At 31.3% G+C, this 25,942-nt stretch overlaps 1 protein-coding gene and 1 long non-coding RNA gene across 9 annotated transcripts in view; one reads left to right on the top strand and one right to left on the bottom strand.

Annotated features, from left to right (window-relative positions):
* LOC139498509 (neurogenic locus notch homolog protein 1-like) overlaps positions 1–25,942 on the bottom strand; it is a 111,248-nt gene that overhangs the window by 71,922 nt on the left and 13,384 nt on the right. For 6 of the 8 annotated variants that reach the window (XM_071286925.1, XM_071286930.1, XM_071286933.1 and 3 more), the window contains exons 4-11: positions 23,804–24,076; positions 21,030–21,338; positions 17,644–17,949; positions 16,326–16,622; positions 15,508–15,603; positions 14,745–14,828; positions 3,341–3,451; positions 2,066–2,182 (exon numbers count right to left, since the gene is read on the bottom strand). In XM_071286925.1, the coding sequence (XP_071143026.1) occupies positions 2,066–2,182; positions 3,341–3,451; positions 14,745–14,828; positions 15,508–15,603; positions 16,326–16,622; positions 17,644–17,949; positions 21,030–21,338; positions 23,804–24,076 (1,593 nt within the window). The remainder of the gene's footprint in view (positions 1–2,065; positions 2,183–3,340; positions 3,452–14,744; positions 14,829–15,507; positions 15,604–16,325; positions 16,623–17,643; positions 17,950–21,029; positions 21,339–23,803; positions 24,077–25,942) is intronic. The other 2 variants (XM_071286931.1, XM_071286926.1) reach the window with 2 other exon arrangements.
* LOC139499649 (uncharacterized) lies at positions 6,237–7,020 on the top strand. Its single transcript, XR_011658240.1, has 2 exons — positions 6,237–6,369; positions 6,810–7,020. It is a non-coding gene; the product is annotated as an uncharacterized lncRNA (long non-coding RNA).

Raw genomic sequence — 25,942 nt, 5'->3', positions numbered from 1 at the left:
GTAGTCTTACTACTGTATTACGCTTGTAAAAACTGAGGTTGTGAGTTTGTATCTAGCATGCATGTGGCAGGTGCTATCAACTGAATCCAAAGACTTTAAATTTGGAAAAGTTTTGTATCTGAGTAGTTATATTGTGATATTTCTACCTATGCAAATGTTACATCTTGCACTTTAAAATTCAACTCTGTACGGATTAACCTAGTATAAAACAGGATATTAGGCCAGGGTTTTTTAATTTGCTGGTTTACAGAATTTACCCATGAAAAAGTCAGGTCGGTCGGTTTGGAAAAAAAAAAAAATCTTTCAAGCCAGAAAAATATGCAAAATAAATATGTATTTCACCTTTCTAACAATATGTTCCTTATGCTATTTTGTCATCATTTCTTAAATTTGAGTTCGATGAAATATTATTGCTCAGCTGTCATAAACATCGTATGAAATTGTCTAATCATTACCCGTAAAAAAGGGGGGGTGTGCACAGACAAAGACGAAATTAAATTGTCATTTCACAAACAAGAAAAACAGATTTGCGTAGCTCTTAATCAATTCCAGAAAACTTGGTGAATAATGATCTTCAAGCACGAAAACTGATAAAGAAAAAAATGTAAAAACATTGTAAGAAAATAATTTTCAACACACGTGTCAAAAATGTAATAGACTCGTCCACTGGAAGAACGAGAATATTGGGTTAATCTGTTGTCATGAATTCTTGTTTTTATCCAAATAGACGATATCTTTTTTTTATCTATGAAACAAGAAAATTCCAAATGATTTGTTAATATTCAGTACTTTAACTTGATTTAAAAAAATCGGTTTTAAACACAGGTTTCTCCAAAAGGAGAAGTTTTTTTTCAAAACAGAAAGTGTTATCAATTTTGTTAGTGTTTAATGCATTTCATTTCATAAAAAAGAATATTTTAACTATTTTTCAGGGATAATGCATTTGTTAGGTTTGGCGGGAATAAAAAAAGCATGAAAAGTCAATTTTATTTTTATTATGGAAATTGGCAAAATCAGGTTGGCGGATCAGTAAACCAACAAATTAAAAAATCCTGGCCTTATGAAGTTAATTTTATATTTGTATCATTCCTTTATCAAATCTGGAATACAAAAATTATTACAGATATAAGTTTTAGTTTTGAAACTAGATCTTTGATTGCACGGTAAATATATACAATTTGAATGTTCAGGGTGTTTCAATTTTTTCATGCAAAACATAAAAAAGATTTATATTTTTGGTGTAAGACAGCACTATTATAAGAAATCATGAGTGGAAAGTTGCATCAATTGAAACCAATCACATAAAACAATAGCAGTTTTATCATTGCTAATCCTAGTACGTACATTCACACCAATCACCTGAGAATCCATAATTTCTAAAATGAATTCTTACGTTCACACTGATAACCTAACAATCGATAATTTCTAATCCTAGTGCTTATGTTCACACTGATCACCTGAGAATCCATAATTTCTAATCCACACTGATCACCTTAAAATCGATAATTTCTAATCATAGTACTTACGTTCACACTGATCACCTGAGAATCAAAACATTTTAATTCTAGTTCATACATTCATGACGATCACCTGAGAATCCATCATTTCAAATCCTTGTACTTACATTCACGCCGATCACCTGAGAATCCATAATTTCTAATTCTAGTTCTTAAATTCACGCCAATCATCTGAGAATCCATAATTTCAAATCCTAGTTCTTACATTCACACCGATCACCTGAGAATCCATAATTTCTAATCCTAGTACTTACTTTCACACTGATCACCTGAGAATCCATAATTTCTAATTCTAGTTCTTACATTCACACAGATCACCTGAGAATCTATAATCTCTAATCCTAGTACTTACATTCACACGGATCACCTGAGAATCTATAATTTCTAATCCTAGTACTAACGTTCACACTGATCACCTGAGAATCTATAATTTCTAATCCTTGTACTTACGCTCACAACGATCACCTGAGAATCCATAATTTCTAATCCTAGTACTTATATTCACACAGATCACCTGAGAATCTATAATTTCTAATCCTAGTACTTACATTCACACCGATCACCTGAGAATCCATCAGGACAGCTACATTTGATATTTCCATGTGCCAGTAATGTACAACTACCACCATGGAAACACCTAGAGGCAGGGTTGTCACACGGAGAGACTAAAATCAGTAAAAATATAGTAAGGGTGTTAGTAAATTGTTTATTATAATGATATTTGTAAATCAAAATAATTATATATATTTGTACAAAAAATATATAGACATACAAAATGCACCCGACCAAATGGACCAATAAGTCACCTTTTACTTTCAATTAAATATAATTTTTTCAATATCACATGTAAATTGCCATTTTAAATTTAAATATGAGAGAAAGATAATGATGATTTAAGAATTAAGAGTTTGTAAAAGTTCAAATATAACATTAAACTGCGCATTTCAATGTAATGTGATCTATACTTCTAGATTATTGTTGGTTATCTCAACGAGATTGATTTTCTCGCTTGAGCCGGTAAGGCGAAAGCGAGAAAAGCAATCGAGTTGAGATGACCAATGATAATCTGTTTATCACTATTTTACCTATGAGACATTGTCTATTTCATGTCAATTTCATTAGCAACGCCACGTGCCTCCTTGGTTTCTAAAAAAATTAATTTTCCATCTCACGCGATTGGCATATGAAAAATTATCCCAAAAAAAAAACATCAAAGGAAAAATGCACAAAATAGCGATAATAGGGAGTATTGAATACCTTTAGGATACTGGACTATTTAAGGATGTTTGCGTGTCATATTTTGGAATTTTTGTCCGATTTTAGGAATCCCCTGGTTTTATTCCTTTGAATGCTGTAAAAAAATTTGCCCATTGACCCCAATTTTTCTTATTATAAATCTGTAAAAGTCTAATAAGTTTAGTTGTTGGATCTACTTTGCAGGTTCCATTATTACAATTTATCAAACCGCATGGGTCAGCTAAAAAATATATAGTCTAAATTTAAATTAAATTGAAAAACAATTTTTTTTTAAGAATAATATCTATCTTGATAATTTCAAATCTTTTTATGTAATTACATATGAAAGATGTTTTTTGAACGAATGCATGTCATAAACATGCAATGATGATCGAGAAAGACTCATGCTACTAAAAAAGATCATGCAATTGAGTGAAATTCTGTGACTTTGCTATTTTTATTTTTTTTCAATAGCAATTGTTGTTTACATTTTTGTCCTTTGATCCTAAATGGATACCAGAAATTGTCTCCATGGCAATCATAACACACATATCCTTATATAACTATTTTTAAGTAGAATTCCTTACTTTCACAGTTTCTTCCAATGAAGTTACCAATACATTCACAGTATGCTTGTTTAGTTGTTGGATCAACTTTGCAGGTTCCATTATTACAATTTATCAAACGGCATGGGTCAACTGAAAAATTTATACAGACCTAGCTGATACTTCATCTAAATTTAAATTAAATTGCAAAACACTTTTTTTCAACAATAGTATCTATTTTGATCATTTTACTGCTGATTGCATTGATTGCATAGGTAAATTTAACATCTTTGGTTAGCTTGCTAATGTTAGCTGAACTGTTAAGTCTTTATTAGGTTAGGTAAGTTATCCTCCTTTTAGAGTAGACTAGTCAGACAAACAAATCTATCATGTCTATCTGTCTGTAGTACTAGGCTACTTAGAAAGGAGGGTAGTATACCTGACCTAATAATGACTTGATGGTTCAGCTAGCAAAAAGCAAGCTAACCAAAGATATCAACTTTTTCTACACATTCAAAGCAATTGGCTGTAAGATTTTTTTTTGAACGAATGTCTTACGCAGTAATGTTAAGGCAGTTCTCCATAAGTTTTGAATGATTCTATCGCAATCTAATTGTGACGTCATGTAGTCGTTTCTATTGGTTGTCAGCACATTTATTCTTACACTCAACGTCATTTCAAAGCTTGAAAAGGCATCAAAACAAGCGAGTGTGTGTCAGCTGTTTATGAGTTTTTCATACGATTTGATGATGTTCCTGAGGGAAAACATGACTCGGGTATCCAACTGTAAGTACAATATGACTTATGTAATGTAACTTCGTTTTCATACGATGTGTTAAATTCGTGATACGTTAGGTGTTGTTTTCTATACAAAAAAGGGGGAGGTGTTACCGAATTCCAACTTGACCATGTTTATTTTATAATCTGACCGCGTAATCACTATGAAGTGTTCGTTTTTTAAGTCGAAAATAAATTTGGATTCGGGCATATAACACTATTTGTTATTTGTAGTGTTCTTTATTTACTTACAATAAATTGACATTTGATTTCAGAAAAAATCAATTAAATATTTACATAAATTTACTGATTGATTGTCTAATCAGACTGACAAGTACCATTAGACAAACCTGAATTTGTATTTATTTCATGGTACTTTATTTCATGGAAAATAGTATAGAAATAAAAATGTGGCGGTATTTTTCAAATGAAAAGTTATGTATAATCAATTTTAAATATTGATGAATAAAAAAAAAAAAACACAACTCTGAATATATTGAGAGTTCAAATATATTGTATGACAAACTTCATTGTTTATAAATCTTTGTTAAAATAACTATAACTTTCATTCAGGAGAAAGTGGAAGATACGTAATTGCACTTTTCATAAATGTGTCATTTATTTCTCTATAATTATCCAGTATCAGGCTATAAAGTTGTGAGTGTGTGCACATTATATAAATGTAGCTAGCTAGCAAGTACAAAGTATTCATAGTTTAAGAAAAAATGCCTTTTTTATATCCTCTATCATATCATAGCATGAATAAGAAAATATATATATAAACAAGGTGTCAAAAAAGATAGCCTTGTAATATAAAAGGTATAGATCTTTTATCATTTATTTGATTGATCAAGATTGTTTGGATAAATTATCTGATTTAATTTTGGCATATCAAGTTTTTCAATTATTCATGTGTTCTCTGTTTTCTTTAATATAGGATGTGACCAGACTGTGTTGTAAATTTGAAATCCATAATTTCATTTAATGAACTGTTTGCATTAATGATTATAATTTGAATATGGTACTAGATTTGAATTTATAGAAATTCCAATTGAACAAAATGCATCTCTTTAATTATATAACGTCAAGCTCATGCTCATTGCTGTCATTATATCTACATATCAGATTACAATAACACTTTTTTTAAATATGATCAGCTAAATTTTTAAGAAATTTCAAAACAATCAAGACTTTTAATAATTAAGAGCTGCACATTATTTGATTTTACAAACAGTTTCATTACCTATGTATACATGGTATATGACATGTATTTTCTTGGGTCCTGATTTCACAAGTCTTGTTGACAGGATGAATTCCTGATAGTGTGTTTTGAACAAGCATTTATGATGAAGGTGATCACAAACTTTGGAGAAGTTATAATGATCATAGTATACCCATCCCTAGATTTTCCATGCAGTTCAACTTTTTCCATGATAAAATGATGGAAAATGATGGAAATTTTGTTTTTTTCCATGAGTTTCCATGGAATTTCATGGAAAAATAATTCATGTCAGATGGAAAACTTATATGTGTTACTTATTCCATCATTTTCCATGATAAGATGGAAAACTTTCCATGGAATTCCATGGAAAAAATACTTTTTGGATGGAAAATGGGATGGAAAGTAGACTAATAAAACTTTGTAGATGGAAAAGAGGATGGAAAGTGGACTTAGAATATTTTTGAGATGGAAAAGAGGATGGAATCTTGACTTAGAATATTTTTAACATGGAAAAATTATAGAATCTTAACTTAGAATATTTTTGAGATGGAAAGTCATGGAAAAAATGTACACAAATTACATACATTAATTCTTTATCATCAATTAGACAGTGAAAGAAATGTAAAGTGCCATCTGGTTTTCATTGGTCTTTGTGTAGAAGACAGGAAATGATATGACCATACGGTGTGAGGCCAAATGTAGGGTAAAACATGGATTTATACATTTTTGTGCAATTATTATTACTTAAAACATAAAAATGGTAAATAAACAATAAATGGACAATCTTTTATTAAAATATATATATAATATCCAAGATTTTGGTAAATAACAGTATTCAATTGTGACTCTTTTTAAAGAAATCAGATAACTCCTCATACATCCCCCAACACATTGAAAATTTGAACTTGCAATGGATATGCAGGCAACAAATAAGATGTCTTCTCTCCTGAACAAAATGCAAAATTTATATTGGACTTAGATTAAATAGTTCCAAATAGTTCTTGACATCGAATAGTGCAGATTTATTCTCTGATGACTTGCATTGACTGTTGGATTTAGAGCATATTTTTTGGTAAGTACACTGAATTAGATTCTACCATTTTAAGTGTGTGCAAGCTCCTTTAGTTCAACATAAAAACATCATGAAAACACCTATAGTAGATTTTTCATTTATAATTATAATGATTGGGTATTAAGACAAGACAAACTGTATATGGTGTATAATAATAACTAATACTCCACTAATGAAGTAATTTGGTTATAAAATTTAAGATCCGTTGAAATTGGTTGCCAATGAGAAATAGATCCATAAAACTAAAAAAAAGTGTATCTTTACAGCAAACTGCGGATCAACACTAAGTTCTAAATATATGGAAAATACCAATGAAGACATTTATATACAATAATTATGGAAAAATATATTTAGGACAAAGACTAAAGTTGTTAACCATTATCAATAATGTCATTATTTAAAGAATATCTCTTTATTTATAACAGTAAAATTATTTTTAGGTATCATGAGGAAGAAATGAAACTCCAATAAAATGGTTAATGCTGTTCTACAAGATGGATCTACTGAAGCCTGGTGCTGACATAAGTGACATTTATAACCTTAATTTCTTGATATAAAGGCAGTGCAAACATATACCAGTATTGAAAGTTTTTCTTGTTTGTTGTATTTATTATAATACATTAAATAAGTTTGAATTAAAGGTTAAAATGATGTTTGAGTCTATTGCTTATTACTGACCATTGTAAGACTCAAAAGACCTTACCAAACCGAAAAAAGCATGGCACCTAGTTTTTTTTATCTTCATTATTACAGATATTGTTAAACAGGGTATATTGTCAAAAGGTTAATTTGAGCAATTCATTTCAAAAGGAAATGATAGAAATATTTCCATGGAATTCCATGGATAAAGAAATTCTATGTAATATATTTCCATGGAATTCCATGGAAAAACTTCATGGAAAATATTTTCCATGGAATTCCATGGAAAATGTTTCAGATGGAAATATTATTAATTCCTTCCCTACTGAAAATTTAATTGGGATTCCATTGAGATTTCAGAGGAATTCAGTGGAATTCCACTGGTGCCATTGGAATTCCACTGGCATTCATTGGAATCATGAATTACAATGGAATTCCACTGTAAAAAAATATGCATCTTCTGGAATCTCAACAGAATTCCAATGAAATTCCGAAACAATGAAATTCCACTGGAAGAACAAGTAAATTTCTGCATGATCATAATTTTATTTTTCTAGTGGAATTTCCACAAAATAATTGCAACTAAAAAAAAATCATTCTGGTTATAAATTCAAATGTTCCTGGTAGTAACAAACTACCTACTGGCTACAATTTTTTATCAAAAAACTGCTGCAAAATTTTCCTTTACATGTAATTTCATTGGTTGGTTTGCTGTTAGGTTTCTGTCTTATTGATGTTAACCCATTTCCTACTTTCCTATTTTTTACACATAAAAACAAATGCATTTGGTCTGTTTGTGATGCACAACAGTGCTAAGTAAGAATCATATATTAGGCTAGCTAACAAGAAATACTTCAATATTTATTGGGCAAGTAAATTATTTTCTGGACAAGTAAAATTTTAGGTTTCACTTGCCCGGGGACAAGTGCTCACAACAATTATTTCCACACCCCTGTTACTTCAATACATGTGATACACGATGTGTTTACAAATGTAGGGTAATCTTAAGTAATAAAGCAAAATTATGTCCATGAAAAAATATTTCCTTTTCATTTAACAACAGAAATTAGCTCAGATCCTTTTTCTTTTTTTCATACTACGCCAGAAGAGTGTTACATTTTGAGAGTCATACAAAATTTGGGACTAACTTTGAAGTTTTGTAACTTACTTTGAGCTGGAGATGTTTCTCAAGTTTCGTTTTTACAATAATGATAATGGTAAACTTAATTTCTTTCTTCTAAAGATGTAATTTCTGATTGTCTCTCCGAGTTCAAACATGTGCCTTTCTTAACCATCATACGGCACATAGAGGAACTTGGAAAAAAGCACAGATTAATGACAATTCATTCATTCCCAAACATTGCAGACCGGTGTCAATAATTGTCATCATTAATGAAATACGTTTACCTATTGTAAAACGCTTCAATGACTTTGACAAAAGATTGCAATGCAGACAAATGATTACAAGTGACTGGGAATAGAAAAAACGTCATAATTACGTCAGCAAAATGGTGTTTTTGACGCTAATAATACAAATGAAGATGGTTGATGTGAAGTAAAATAGCTGTCAAATAAAGCAGATTTGTTATCAGATAAGTAAATTATATATATTTTGATTATTTTTTTTTTGCTGAATAACTATTTGTTGAAGCATTATAATAATTATTGATAATTATAATAAATATGAAACACCAGAAAGTAGCCTTTACATTTTACAGTGTTGGTTTAATGGTGGTTTAATGATTTCCATTCAGGAATAACTGATAGATTTGTACAATATATTTTATTTCAAGGTTAACATAATTCATGCTTCAGCCATTCTTATGATTGTGTGTGGGTAAATTAAAAGGGGGAAAAGGGAGGGGGTACATTATTTGAAATGTCATGAAAAGGCTGAATTAATATTCGTGTTATTAATCTTTATACTCTATTCATTGTATTGATATTTTAATAAAAACAACATTTATCAAATTAAATTATTACATTGTATTATACCACAGTGATTATACCTGTTAGAAACTGTTTAATCTTGAGTGTTTATTTAAAACAAATATCAAGGACTTTTGATTCTTTGTGGCGTGATTTTTGATTTTGCAGGGGGAAACTCAGATGCATTTATTGATTAAAAGATCTGTTCAACTGTGAAGAATTTCAAGCAGAACAACTTCACCAAGATGTTATTTAGCATTTCTAGTTGGAAGTCCTGATACAGCAATTTTAATTATAGACAGGAAGAGAAGTTTACTTATGATAATAACACAAAAATAAAAAATGGAAATTCAAGAAAATCCTTTTTAATAATTTCATGAACTTTAGATGAACAGTTCATGAACTTCAAGTGGACAGACAATGTTCATGAATTAAATTACTGATGAACAGTTCATGAACACAGTAGTTCATGTGTTCATGAATGATTCATGAACTGGTATGGTTCATGGACAAATTCATGAATCATTCATAAAAAATTCATGAACAGGACATGAACTACAAATGGACAAGCGTGTTTTTGTTCATGAACTTCAATAAAATTTGGTCGGGATTTTCTTTAGACTTTCTTAGGATTTCATTGGGATACCAATGGATTTCCACTGGAATCTCGGTGTAAAACCACAGCAGATTCCACTGTAAACAGTGGAATCTGCTTTTACAGTGGAATCTGCTGTGGTTTTACACCGAGATTCCAGTGGAAATCCATTGTAAACAGTGGAATCTGCTGTGGTTTTACACCGAGATTCCAGTGGAAATCCATTGGTATCCCAATGAAATCTGCTGTGGTTTTACACCGAGATTCTAGTGGAAATCCATTGGTATCCCAATGAAATCCTAAGAAAGTCCAAAGAAAATCCCGACCAAATTTCCCAATGTGAATCCAGTGGAAATTGCAGTGGTTTTCCACTGGAACTTCCACTGGAAATCCCAATTAAATTTTCAGTAGGGTTTTTTCTCTTTTTATTTTCCATGGATTTCCATGGAAAACAGGTTCCAATACTCCATGGAATTCCATGGAAAAATATTCCATGGAATTCCATGCAGTTTTCCATGATAGATGATGGAAAATCTAGGGATGGGAATTTAGATATTTAGTTAAAATATTCCAATATATAACTATTTGAAACATCTACAATGTACATGACTTGTGTGAAATTTTGTGTTTAATTATGGTGGTTGACTTGTTTACAGTGAGTTAAATGCATAATGATCAATGATTTGTTAATTTTTATTATTATTATATTTCAGATCAAATGAATATATCCAAACTGTGATAAAGTGACCTATATATTTACACTAGAAGTTAAACATAGCTTTTATGATGTCAACTGGATAAACCCAAAAAAGGTAGGATTGATTCCAAAATATTCACAAATCATGTGTTATTTTTACTTCAAAATTGCTATGAGAATAAACAGTGATAAATCAATGTGAATAAAAAAGGAAAATTCAATGTGATATTCATGTACTACAAGGATTCAGTGATTAAAATAAATGTGTAGGAAATCATTCATTATTAAGGAGGTAGGAAGTATACATTATTCCTTTTAGGATATTACACTGTTTTATTGGAAATGTTTATCAACAGCTTGACAGGTGACATTCTTTGTCTATGACATTAGTAATACTACAAAATGTATTTTATTCAAAACTTGAATGTAATTTTCTTTACTTTTAGCAATAAAAATGAAAGTGTTCTTATGTTAGACAATATTTCCAATTCTTTATACAAGATAGACCAATTCTGAGTAGAACCACTATTACTCCTATAATGCTGATTTTGAACTTATACCTATATATCAAAATGGTTCTCATTTGAGCATGATATTCAATTACATATATATGACTATGCAAAAACCTCTCCAGCTGAATATTATAACAGGGGTATAAAGCAAGGGGAAAAACTAATATTATTAATATAGGGCCCAACTTGTGAAAAATATGAAAGATAAGTATAAGCATTATGGATATTTGCAATTAAAAATATTTAGTGGCCAAGTCACAAGCCTAAACAAGCATTGGCTACTTGTTAATGTATTTGCTCATTAATATACCTAAAGCAGACCATTTCAATATATAGCTTATTGCAAATCAATGGGTCATTCTTTTATGATCTAGGGAGAACATGACATTATAAGAATAACAATGCAACAAGTACACCAGAATTTATGATTCATGTATCAGAGTCTGAAAGGGATAATTATGACCAATTATATACTCACTGCACAAAAATAAAAAGGGAATATAGTGCTAATTAGTGTCTGTCTGTTGTGGTGATTATCAGGCAAAACAGTAAATAACAGAAAAGGTTATCTAGACATTAAAAAATACAGTTTGTATGAAATGAAGGCCCCTCAAGCATTCCTAGACTCTAATTTATCTTTATAGAATGCACTGCATTAATGAGTGTTGTACAATGACCTATCATTATAATTGCTTATATCCACAATATTTGAATATCTTATCTGGATACATGTAGTTCTCAACATGAATGGTCAATGCCAATGGAAATTTGACCAAATCGTCTTATTTTTATATTTGCATATCAATGAAAGAATGACTGCAACTGCATACAGTAAATTTCATAAATTAGCAGTGCCTTTATTACAGTGCAAGATATGAAAACAAAGATTTCAAAATTCGCTGATGAAATATGTTGTTCTCCGGACCCTCCCCCTTTTTTCCAACTATATTATTTATCCAACCATACTGAAAACACAAACAAATACAAAGTAACTGTAAGGTGAGAGTGTTTATAAAAAAATGAAAACATATCATACGGACAGAAAAAAAAGCTTAATTTTGATTATTAGAAGGAAAATCAGTGTTCTCTGTTAACAAAGGGGAGTAACTCGTTTGGAACATTGAAAGTCAAAGGAGCGTTTTAATATCGACGATTTAACTGAAATTCTGAAGAGTCGGTTATAAAAACGAGTAGAACAAGGGCATACTGGCCACTAAGGTCGATATTTTTTGGTTTCCCAGAAAGAGAATTTGAAATTACACTTCGCTAACATATGGCAAAGAATACAGATATAATAAGTAGTGATAAAAATGTGTCCGAAACTCCGAAAAAGCACGAAATGTGAAATGATTTGACTTTGAAGTTGGTTTTATATGCATTATCTTTAAAAACAACACTTTGCCATGATTTTTTAATGAACTTTAGATCTAAGGCTACCAAAAGGTGTCTTAAACTTTAAATTTAAACATCCGCATGCCCTTGTTCTACTACGATTTATTTGTCAGTATTTTACTTTCTTTTTCGGGTGGTCACATGACCTTTTCCCTTGGTCTAAAAATAGATTTGTATTTTTTTTTTCAAAATCTACATCTATTGTCTTTATACACACCGACTATACCATGATTGGAGACAACTATTTATTTTCTGGACACTTAATTTGAAAACACTGCAATTTTGTATCTTTTCATGTGACGAACAACCTTAACATCACTGCCTATTCAATGATGACTCTTCAAGACTCTCATGCTACAAAAAAAAGATCATGCAACTGAGTGAAATTCTGTGTATTTTGTAATAATTTTGAATGTCTGCATTATGACTGAAACTAACGGTCCTTCCCATACCCGTAGCCAGGGGGGTTCGAGGGGTACGGGCAAACCCCCCTTGAAAACAAATAAGCACTGTTAAAGTCAACGTTCTGTTCGAATTGTGACTGTTAAAGTCGAGTTCGTGGGTCCAAATAACCCCCCTTGGAAATTCCTGGCTACGGGCCTGCTTCCTATGGGAAAAATGCTTCCCAATAAAATAGACAATTAAAATTTCAAGCCAACAACTTCTACATTTCCAATAAATTACTTAATATATACATTGAATCACAACATTAATCAATTATGTCTTGTCTTTTCTAGTTACTTTATAAATCAATAAACTAATGTTTCCTTGTCCACAGTCATTTAAAGTCCCCTTAAAGAATTGTTGAACCAGTTTTATAAAAATGATAATCTAAAAGTTGCACTTCGATACATACATGAGCACTGCAATAGATTATAGTTTTCAAATTATGTAGTTTGAGTTTGAGTTAACTCCCTTGGCCAGTTTTGGAGATTTTAATTATATATACTGTAAATTCAGAAATTATTGCGTGCATATTTTATTGTGATTTTGTCGTTTAAGACTTAAATACGATTTTATTTTTTACGATTTTGAGAAAAATTCTGTTTAATTCATATAAAATATTTCAAAATGCAAGTTTAAATTATTGCGTTTATTACTCAGTCGCAATTTTCAGAATAATAAAAACCTCGCAATAATTTCTGAGTTTACAGAATATACATTGAATTGCAACATTAATCAATTATGTCTTGTCTTTTCTAATTACTTTAGAAATAAATAAACTAATGTTTCCTTTTTTTTTTTTTTCTTTTTTTTTTGAAATAATTTTGAAATAATTTTGAATGTCTGCATTATGACTGAAACTGTCCTTCCTATGGGAAAACTGCTTCCCAATAAAATAGGCAATTAAAATTACAAGACAAAAACTTCTACATTTCCAATACATTACTTAATATTATATACATTGAATCGCAACATAAATCAATTATGTTCTCTTTTCTAGTTTTTTGTTCCCTTGCACACAGTCATCTTTAGAATTGTTGAACCAGTTTTACAATAATGATATCTAAAAGTTGCATTTCCATACATACATGAGCTACTGCAATAGATAGTTTTCAAATGATATAATTTGAGTTTGAATTAACTCCCTTGACCATAGATTTGGAGGTCATTATTATATATAACTAACCAAATTTAATTTTAAACATGAGTTACACACAATTCTGACAAGATATCCCAACTAGGTTATAGAAATGAGAGCAGGCAGCTAGAAATTATAAAGTGCTTCGCTGAGTACAGCTGGATACGACTGAAGAGGTTCAACCCTAAACAGTTGGGACAACAATGGTCACAATATTGGTGCTTGATACAGGTCTGAATTTGGATTGTAATTAAATATTTGACACATAATAGGTTTCCGACACAGAATAACTGTAGTCAAAGAACTTAGAATTGGTTATATGATTTGAATTTATATTTTTTGCTTTTGTGCAATTCACTATGCTGTTGTGAATTTTAAATGTATATGAATTACCTCCCTTACAATGCTTTTAAATTGTCTTAATTGTCCATTAACCAGAAAAAAACTAGTTTGTCCCCCTTTTTTGCCCCTAACTTCTAAATTGTTTGAGCCATAACCCCCCCCCCCCCCCTTTCCCCCAAAAAAAAGTTGATCTCAACCATCCCTTTGTGGTATGGAAACTTATGGAATAATTTCAGAGAGATTCATACACTTAATAACAAGTTATTATCTGTAAACTACAAAAAATCTTTTTGGGCCCCTTTTTTGGCCCCTAATTCCTAAACCCTTAAAATCAATCCCAAGCTTCCTTAAGTGGTATTGAACGTTCAGTTAAAATATTATAGAGATCCATTCACTTAAACTAAAGTTATTGTTCAGACACTAAATGCGTCTTCGGCAGACAATGCAGACGCAGTCAACGACATAATAGCATTAAACATTGCAAAATTATTTTTTTTGGTCGTACAAAAATTGTTCAGAAAATGGTTCTAAAGTCTAGCAGTCAGTATAACAAGTTGAATTTGATTGACTTGTGAAAGAATTTGGGCACTAAGCTCTCCAACATGGTGATATAAGGGAAGTAACTCTTGCTCAATTTGTGTCAATCTAAACCTATCTAAAAGCCAATAAATGTAGAAAACAAATTACCATTACAGCATCCACAAGAGACTTGTCCAGCATCTGTAACACTGCACACTTCACCTCCACAGTTATGACTTTGACATGGGGAAACTGAAAAATGAGTAGAAAGTTCACACTTGATTATGATGTTCATCTTCCCCTTTTCAGGAATGTGACTTACCAAATTAGACTTATTACCAAGGTTGTACTCAAAGCAAATCAAATATATTTTATTGTCAATTAAAAAGCCCATTAAAGGCAGAATAATCACAAGTTAGGTTTTGGTACAAATGATTATAAAATGATTACAATTAATGATTACATCATGTTGATGTACTAACATGTCAGTAACATGATGGATGCCACATGCGAAGCAAGATCTTTTCACCCTTCCGGAGTACCTGAGACCACCCAGAGTTTTTAAGTGAGGTTTGTGTTGGTTAGACTTATGTTTTCTATGTTGTGTTTGTGCACTATTGTTTGTCTATTGGTCTTTCTTTTTTTCTAAACCATATGGCATTAATTGGCCGTTTCGGAATCTAAAGCATCATGGGTAATTTCATTGTTCGTACCCCAAAATGAAAGTAACGTTACGTCATTGGTTAAATTTCCATTGTTTATGACATTTTTAACCAATCAGGACGTTTTGGTGTACACTTTTAAAAATATTACCCAGGATGCATTAGATTCTGAAACGGCGAATTGTTAGTTTATTTTTTTATTTATAAGTTTGAATATCCCTCTGATATATCTTTCTCCTATCTCTTTCTTAACTGCTGAGTATTCTTACCATCACAATTTGTCCCTGTCCAGCCCCCTACACAATCACACTGTCCTGCTGCATTTAGGTTACCTCCATTGGAACAGTATAACTTACAAACTTTTTCTGAAAAATATATAAAAATAAAAACAGTGAAAGACTCAATAACCACATCTCCACAGCATCATATCTTAGTCATGATAATCATGATAATCATGATAATCATGACAAATATGTACAAAATAGGATTAATATGGACATATTGGACACATTTTCAATATTCATGATTTTAGCTGACTTAAATTTTGAACACTCCACGAAATAACTGTATTAAAATGTACATTTAGAAAATTTTGTATGCATTCATTATTGCAATTTTGGAAGAATGGACTAAAAAAGCAATAATGAATGATATTGCTATTTCAGGAAAATCAACATACATGACATACAGATATACGTACATGTATAAGATATTCAAATGTGAGTTCTTTAATCATTAAAATGTGACCCAGTAGCATTTTTCAAAATAGTAAAACCTTGCAATAATTTCTAAATGTGTAGTAGTTTCAAAAATTTACAGTAATCATGAAAATGAGTTAAGCCTGCTCTCCACAAATTAAACACTGTAAATTCAGAAATTAATGTGAGGTTTTTATTATTGCGAAAAATGCGACAGAGTTGTAAACGCAATAATTTAAACTCACATTTTGAAATGTTTTATATGAATTTAACAGGATTTTTCTCAAAATCGTAAAAATAAAAATCGCATTTAAGTCTAAAATGACAAAATCGCAATAATAAATGCGCACAATAATTTCTGAATTTACAGTTAACAGAAATAATCTTGCCTCCAACATCCAAAAAGGTCTGATTACTCCTCCCTTCTCCAACACTGTTGGATGCAGTACAAATGTAAAATGTTTCATCTCCATGTTGAGCATTTGCAATAACTAGAGATGGTGAATTTACAGTTCCACCGGAATATTTATCATTTTGCATATCAACATTTTGTTCCTGTCCATTTACAATTATTTTCCACTGAACACTGGTATGAGTTGGATTGGCAGTGACGGTACATGGTATAGTTGTCGAACTACCATAGTCTACGGAATACTGATTAAGTGGAATTACAACTTCTGGAATACCTGAGAAAAAAAAAGAAAAAAAAATAAGATTAAAACTAAATAATTTGAGAAAAATCTTCAAGCTTTTTGTTTCATTGCTACAATTTTTTGACAATTAACATGATTAACATCAAAAACAGCAAAAAATATGTTAAAGCACTTCATATGAACAGGAGATTTCTAATGTAAATTATTACTATTTGTACAAATAATTACAAATTCAAATCCAAATGTTGAGATAAATCTCTTACATTATTGTTTTGTAATATCTGTATACATGTACCATCAAGAAGAGTATTACAAATTAAGGTTATGTAATAAAGTCTAGAATTTCATCGACAACTTAGCTTGCAGCACCAAACTGCCTTAATTACTTATTTGGATTTGTACCAAAAGGTTCATGATGACCACTGAACTTTTTATCCAACTAATTTAATTTTTTAAAGTTTGGAATAAATAAGTCTAGAACTGCATTGATTTGTCAGAATTTTTCTTTGTGCTTTACTAATTGATCAGAAAGAATAAGTTAGTTCATGGGCACTGTTCTTAGGTTGCTTAAAATGAAAGCATTTTTTTTCAGTTCAATAGACTCTCCAATCGTTTCACACTATGTAGCTTAAACTTGCAACATTTCCAATAAGGCTCATTTTGAAACTATTATTTGACTTTATTGCTGTTACGTATATGTAATCCAAGCAATCACAATAAATTTATAATTAAAAACAAGAATGTGTCCATAGTACACGGATACCCCCATCGCACTATCATTTTCTATGTTCAGTTGATTGTGAAAATGGGATTAAAACTCTAATTTGTCATTGAAATTAGAAAAATTATATCATAGGGAACATGTATACTAAGTTTCAAGTTGATTGGACTTCAACTGCATCAAAAACTATCTTGACCAAAAACTTTATCCTGAAGTGGGACAGACAGACATCCGGATGGACGAATAGACAAACAGACCAGAAAACATAATGCCCATAAATGAGGCATAATAAAAAATACCATAAAATGTAGATCACATGAATATAATGCTTACTTCCTAAGACATTGAGACTGGTGGGTTGACTGGAACTAGTACCGACTGCATTTATAGCGTAGCACCGGTATTTAGCTATATCATTAAAATCAGTATTCAGGATAATCAAAGATGGTGAACTGACTGTCTGGCCTAGATATTTGGCAGAATTGACCTTTGATATGGTTGTTTCACCAGCGTTGGGATATTGTCTGGTCCAAAAGACAGCAGTTTCTTTTGGTGTAGCGGAAACTGCACATCCCAAAGTGATCTGGTTACCAATGCTAATAGAATATGCAGGCTGTGGTATGGTTACCTTTGGGAGAGCTGAAATTGACAAAAAAATCATGTTATGAATCCCAATGGAATGTGCACAATTGAAAGAGTAACATTTAGAATGTATCCATAGTACACGGATGCCCCACTCACTCAGTGGACTGTGAAATTGGGGTAAAAACTCTATAATGATTTTAGTCTTTTGACCTCTAAATATTGACAATATATAGATGCTGCCTCAGGTTCAAGTGCTAATATAAGATGGTCTCCAGGTAACCAAGCCTAATAAAAACCATGCATTAATTCCTAGAGTTAATTTCAGGGTATAGTATTATCAGGGTTTAACGTCACAAAGTGGTACCATCCGATTCCACTGAACGTAATTGTATGGCTCAGAGATATGGGGAATGTTTAAAACCAACTCTGCTTCCTGTAAAAAAGATGCTACAAATGTGCTTGAAAAAATATACCAGAATAATGTTGCTGATAAAATGAACTTAAAGTTCTGTAAGCATATTCTAGGCTTAAATAATAAAAGTACAAATGTTGCTGTACAATCAGAATTAGGTAGATTTCCTATATATTTTAATATTGTTATATCTATGATAAGCTATCTGCATAGATTACATCATTGTAACTCAAATTTATTGAAAGAAGCGTTTTTATGTAACAAAGATATGCATGAAAATAACACTATAACATGGTATTCCTCTGTTAAATTTATTTTACAAAAGCTTGAATTGAAAGAAACATATTGTATTGATTATTCAATTAATAGATTAAAACAACTTATTATGAAAAAGTTAAAGACATTATTTTTAAAAGCATGGTTCAATGATAAAGATAATGTTAATGGAAAGCTAGATACATATTTTTCTCATAAAAGTAATTTCCAAATGGAAAAATATCTTGATATTCAAAGTTTTCAATCAAGACAAATTTTATGTAAATTTCGCATAAGTGCTCACCAATTAAGAGTAGAAAAAGAGCGACATAAGAACAAACCTATAGAAAGGTCACAGAGGACTTGTAATTTTTGTTCTCATAATGATATTGAAGATGAGTTTCATTTTTTAATTAACTGTCCATTGTATAATCAATGTAGAGAATCACTGTTTGCACAAGCTCATGAACAATGTCAAAATTTCAATAACTTGGACTGCAAATCAAAATTTTTATGGTTAATGACCACTGAAGATCAACATATACTGAAAAAGTTATGCATTTTTCTTATCCAGAGTTTTCAATTGAGATCCACAAATTCTGTTAATGGCTAAATCTCTTTTAGTTTATCTATATATATATATTTTAAATTCAAAAATTTAATTTAAGTGCACATTTCTCTATGTGTATGCATATTTCTTCTATTATTATGTAAATGCTTATAAACAAACTGCAGTAAAACTCTAAGGTGCTTATCATATTCCTGCAATTGTCAAAAAATATAATTATATACATAAATATCTAGTAATTGGTTGCTGTGTGTACATGGGAGAAAAATACCCTTATATCTAATCAGTTGGGGCTGCATATCATTTGTATGCAACTCAAAACACCATATCTGTTTAAAGGGGAATAAGCCTTACAGAAATTGATTGATTGTCTCCCATATTACTTTCAATTCCATGTGCATGCAATAACTGTTCAGAGTTCTATTGTCATGTATTTCATTTTATTATTTCATTGTTATAACAAATCATTGTAATCATTGTATGAAATTTAAAACCCGCAAGGGTCCATAATTGGATTAATAAAGTATTCTTATTCTTATTCTTATTCTTATTACTTAAGACATGTTTAAGTTTTGAATATATCCTAACAAAAAATGCCTTGACCAAAAACTTTAAACCTGAAAAAACAAACAAATGGATGGAAATAAGAACGGACAGAAAACCAGACAGACGAAGGGAGGCACAGACCAGAAAACATACATTGTAATGCACATAAATGTGGCATAAAAAAATCAAAGATTGGATTAGCAGTAAATTATATTGAATGTTTAAATCATTATAAAATCTGTGACAACATTAAAAGTCTTTTAACAGTTTTTCAATTTGTTTTACAAATTCTATAATGAATTAAAACAGAAAGCTCGCAGAATTGCATCTTTATTGACCTTGTTGATCTTCTGAACAATGATTGCCCATTTCCATATCACAAGAATTATCTTTCTAGTCTCATTACCATCACACCTCATACTGTACATATGTTTTTTGGGGGCCGCAGTGGCCATGTAGTTACTACTGTAATCACTAGCCAGTCAACACTGAGGTTGTGAGTTCGAACACCGCTTGTGTGGGTGCACTCGACTCCAATCTTAATTGACTAGAATTATCAGTTTTCGTATCAAAGGTCTGTGGTTTTCTCCAGGCACTCCGGCTTCCTCTACCATGTTTACCAATAAAAAATAACCACCACAAAAAAGCCTAAATATGGTGCTTAAAAGTGGTGTTAAACATGTTAAAACACCAAAAATCAATCAAATTAATGATGTTTTTGGTTAACGCATTGTGTTTTCAAGTATGTCTTTTTTAACAGTTTTTGAACTTATATGTTACATTTTTCTTTGATGAATATATAAATAATTAAGGGTATAATTTCCTTCCTTGCTAAAACCAGTACTGCCTGTCTTTTTCATTTTAATTCCTTCAAATTTTTAATCAATTCAAACAGGTAAACCAGAAATATAGTAAACCAAAATCATGCTAAGGATTTTCTATGCCAGGAATAGATAATCTTAGCTGTATTTGGCAAACATTTCAGAACTTAATTCGTTCTATTTTGGCCTGTATTGTTTTGAGCATCACTGATGAGTCTTTTTAGACAAAAAGGCCATCTGGAGTTCAAAATTTTAAGCAATACAGTGTAACCTGTGTAATCCAACACACTGGGGGGCCAGAAAAAAAATGTGGGATTAAACAAGGTGTCGGAAAACTCAAGTTTTTTTCTGAGAAGATATAGGCATATTTTGAGACCATTAAAATGTGTCGGTTAAAGCAGGATGTTGGAATAATCAGGTGAAAGATTAGGCAGGTTATATTGTATCTCGTCTTTTTTAGTCTGAAGATCAACATTTTAAGCATGGTATATATATATATATGATGAGTTTATTTATTATATAGTTAACTAACCTCCAGTGATATCTAATGTTGTAGTGCCAGAACTACCAGTACCTACAGCATTCGTAGCAGAGCATACATATCTTCCTGCGTCACCAGAAACCGTGTTCAATATGGTCAACGATGGGTTTCCTACAGTTGATCCTTGATATTTCAGGTTGTTATTGGTAGACATATCGATAGCCACTAACTGATTCTGACTATTGTATTTGGACCAGGAAACTGATGTTGCCACAGGGCTGGCAAGTACCATACAGGAAAGTGTAGCAGTGGTTCCGTAAGTAAACTGGTGTGTTGCTGGTGTAGACACTGCTGGGATCACTGTTAAATAGAATTAGACAACAATTAGAGGCTCCCAAGGAGCTTGTGTCGCTCACCTGATATTTTTATCTATAATTGATGCATAAATAAATGCAACCTTCATATACTTTTGCTTTTGTTTCAGAGATATTAATAAAGCCAATAACTGCATTTTACCGATATGTTCTATTTTTAGCCATGTCTGCCATGTTGGTTGTAAGTCAGGGTCATTGTACACATTTTTAAAACTTAATACCCTTAAATGCTGATTGGGGATAAGTTTGGTTAAATTTGTCTTAGTTGTTTAAGAGGGTAAGACTTTTGTAAAAGATTACAAAAATTTTCGAAAATTTGTTAAAAATTAACTATAAAGGACAATAACTCTTTAAGGAGTAAATTGACCATGTTGGTCATATTGATTTATTTGTAGATCTTACTTTGATGAAAATTGTTGCTGTTTAAACTTTATCTCTATCTGTAATAATATTCAAGATAACAACCAACTAGCGCTCACCTTGGTCTATGTGCATATTAAACAAAGGAATGACAAAATTGTGTTTTGGTGATGGTGATGTGTTCGTAGATCTTACTTTACTGAATATTCTTGCTACTAACAATTTTCTCTGTCTATAATAAACTTGGCCTTTTAGTTACAGAGGAGAATATTTTGTAAAATTTTTCAAAAATTTACCAAATTAATGAAAATTGTTCAAACTTGACTATAAAGGGCAATAACTCTGGATCCTTAAGGGGTCAACTGACCATTTTGGTCATGTTGACTTATTTGTAGATATTACTTTGCTGAACATTATTGCTGTTTACAGTTTATCTATATCTATAATAGTATTCAAGATAATAACCAAAAAATGCAAAAATTCTTTAAAAATTACCAATTTGGGGCAGCAACACAACAACCAGTTATCAAATTCATCTGAAAATTTCAGGGCAGATAGATATTGACTTGATTAACAATATAACCCCAGACAGATTTGCTCTAAATGCTTTGGTTTCAGAGTTATAAGCCAAAATCTACATTTTCCCCCTATGTTCTATTTTTAGCCATGGTGGCCATCTTGGTTAGTTGGCTGAGTTACCGCAGACATTTTTTAAACTAGATGCCAAAAATATGATTGTGGCTAAGTTTGGTTAAAATTGGCCCAGTTGTTTCAGAGGATAAGATTTTTGTAAAAGATTTACGAAAAATTGGTAAAAAATGACTGTAAAGGGCAATAACTCCTTAAGGGGTCAACTGACCATTTTGGTCATTTGACTTATTAGTAGATCTTACATTGCTGAACATTATTGCTGTTTACAGTTTATCTCTATGTATAATAATATTCAACATAATAACCAAAAAAGGCAAAATTTCCTTAAAATTACCTATAGCTATTCAGGGGCAGCAACCCAACAACCAGTTGTCTGATTCATCTGAAAATTTCAGGGTAGATAGATCTTGACTTGCTTAACAATTTTACCTCTTTCAGATTTGCTCTAAATGCTTTGGTTTCAGAGTTATAAGTTAGAATCTACATATTCCCCCTATGTTCTATTTTTAGCCATGGTGGCCATCTTGGTTGGTTGGCCGGGTCACCGGACACTTTTTTTTAACTAGATACCCCAATGATGATTGTGGCAAAGTTTGGTAAAATTTGGCCCAGTAGTTTCAGAGGAGAAGATTTTTGTAAAAGTTAACGACGACAATGGGCGTCAACGGACGCCAAGTGATGAGAAAAGCTGACTTGGCCCTTTGGGGTAGGGGTATAACCAATTAATTTCTTTTAAATAAAAACAGCATTATTTCCCTTTGGGCCAAGTGAGCTAAAAACTGCAATTTTTCCCTAAAATTACCAATTCAGGGGCAGTAACCTAACAACAGGCTGTCCAATTTGTATGAAAATTTCAGTGCAGATAGATCTTGACCTGATAAACAATTTAACCTCCATGTCAGATTTGCTCTGAATGCTTTCACTAAGTTTCAGAGATATTTATTATAAGCCAAAATCAGCATTTACCCTATGTTCTATTTTTAGTCATGTTTGCCATCTTGGTTGGTGGGCAGGGTCATCAGACACAATTTTTGAACTAGATTGCCTAGTGATGATTTTGGCAAAGTTTGGTTACATTTTGCCCAGTAATTTCAGAGAAGATTTTTGTAAAAGTTAACGACCACAGACAACAATGGACAACGACAACAGACGATGGAGGACGACAGACAACGCAGGACAGATGCCATGTGATGAGATGTATTCTTACTCTTGATTTTGCAGTATCTATCCCCTTGTATTTTTGAATGTATTTTGTAGGGGTATAACCAATTAATTTCTTTTAAATAAAAACAGCATTATTTCCCTCAAACTAATGTCATGAATGTTATGGTTTGTGGTATATTGGAGTGCAATTTAGGTCATTGTGAAATAAGCAACCAAAAAATAGAGCAGTTGGCAAATTTTCCAGGCTAACAGTAAGACAATATTGATTAATGTTACCTCCACTATTGCTAACCCCACTAGACTGCAGGATACTTTCAGACTTCACATGACTTCCAGAATTTACATAACTTCCAGAATTTACATAATTTCCAGATTTCACATAATTTCCAAATTTCCTATAGGTCCCATATTTTCTATAATTCCTAGATTTCCTATAGTTCCTAGATCTGCCGTAGTTCCTAGATTTCCTATAATTCCTAGATTTCCTATAAGTCCTAGATTTAACATACGTTCCAGAACCACTATAACCATTGCCGTATCTGCTAGGACCTTCACAATATTAAGTATATGTATATTAAGTAAATGTATTGAGCATACTTGGTCATTTATGTAAAAATGATAATGATCGATACAATAACCGTATAGGGGGTTATTTTCACATTTGTAAAATTTTTTGGATTTTCATTGAATAAGGTATACGAAATATTTTGGTAGTTATTTTATTTTATTTTTTACTATTGATTTTTTTATTTCCAACAATTACAACATATACATGACATACATACAATATAATACATATAAGATAAATACAATGTCATTTTTATAAATAAATCTTAATTGGAAATATTTTACATTTTCTATTGAAAAGATAAAGAAATAAAAATTATAAATAAAAAATAAATAAAGAAGGTAATCTGGTGATTATTTATGATGTTGGTGGATTCAAAACTTTTGCATGTGCCGTTTTAATTGGTGATTTTATTCTATTTGCAAATATAAGTGAAAATTTACACCCTGCGAAATGTTATAACACGCTAAACCATGTATACTGTTACTGTTTGGGTACATCAAACTCAATGCTATAATTTGGTCTGAAAAGATGTATTACACTACAGCAAAATGTATAAACGTTACATGATCTAATATTATTACTTGAAAACAGTTTTAATTTTGCTTTTGAATTGAGACATTGAAATTGGCCAATTCTTATATAGGGGGGAGGGGGGTAGGCGGGGTCCCGATCCCGTAATCCTGAGGTCCCGAATTTAATTAAAGTTAAATACCGAAATTCGAAAAAAGAATTCCCAGATCCCGAAAGGGTCAATCCCGAAATCCCGAGCTTAAAAACACCTGATCCCGAAGTCCCGATAAAGGTCCTATCCCCCCTCTTATAGTTTTCTCAATTGACAATGATTGAATTGTTTCATATTTTTCATGTAAGTGCCTTCCAAAGATGCTATAGGGTATGGGTTAATTACAGTGGTAGATCTCGAAATGTTCATAAGTGGGGACCCACTTACTGCCTCAGACCACTCAAGTCATGCCTCAGTGATTACCTACAAAGGCAACCGCATTTTTCCACAAAAAGGGGGGCCCCTAAATCTGCCTCTTGGTTTGCTCATTGCTGAAGGCCATACAGTTGCCCGTAATTGCTTCCATCAACTTCATTTGAACTTTAGTTGATAGTTGTCTCATTGACAACCATACCATACATATCTCCGTATTTTTATATTGACTTTTATTTTCATTTCATTTCTGTATAAATAATATTAACTGTCATGACCATGATGACCATGTATTGTGTATCTTAATTAATGTAAAAAAAAATAGGGAATGTGACCATGGGTAACAGATGATGCCCCTGCTTGCATATCATATTATGTTATAAAGGGACATAACTGAAGAACAGTAAAAGTGATGCTACCAAATTTTTTACTTGAGTTTTAATAAGTCTTGTGTATAAGTTTCATAGCCTTTGGTTGAGGCAAACTTAAGTTAAGAGAATGGAAATTAAAATCTGCAATTTTTCCATATATATGTAAACCTAGCATAACCAATACCTATGTTGAAGGCCGTAAAGTTGTTAATTTCTGTGTCATTTTGGTCTCTTGTGGAGAGTTTTCTCATTCAAGCAATCATACCACATCTTCTTTTTTATATAACTCTGAAACAGCTTATAAAGTGACACCACCAAAATTCAAATTTGATCTGTATTTTGTGGTAATATTAAAGCATTGTGTTTAGTATCAAAACATTTGGTTGAGGCAAACTAAAGTAAGAAAATGGAAACCAACTTTAGGATGTACACGGACAGAATTTCAAGGTTAAAACTTAATGTTCCCTCCGCTATGGTATTTTATGGTGGTGGCATAATAAAAATGTATGATATTGTTTAATAAGAATTTGTCTCTAAAT

Source organism: Mytilus edulis, chromosome 12 (genome assembly GCF_963676685.1).
Source record: "Mytilus edulis chromosome 12, xbMytEdul2.2, whole genome shotgun sequence".
NCBI lineage: Eukaryota > Metazoa > Mollusca > Bivalvia > Mytilida > Mytilidae > Mytilus > Mytilus edulis.
This window is presented reverse-complemented; position numbering and strand designations above follow the sequence as displayed.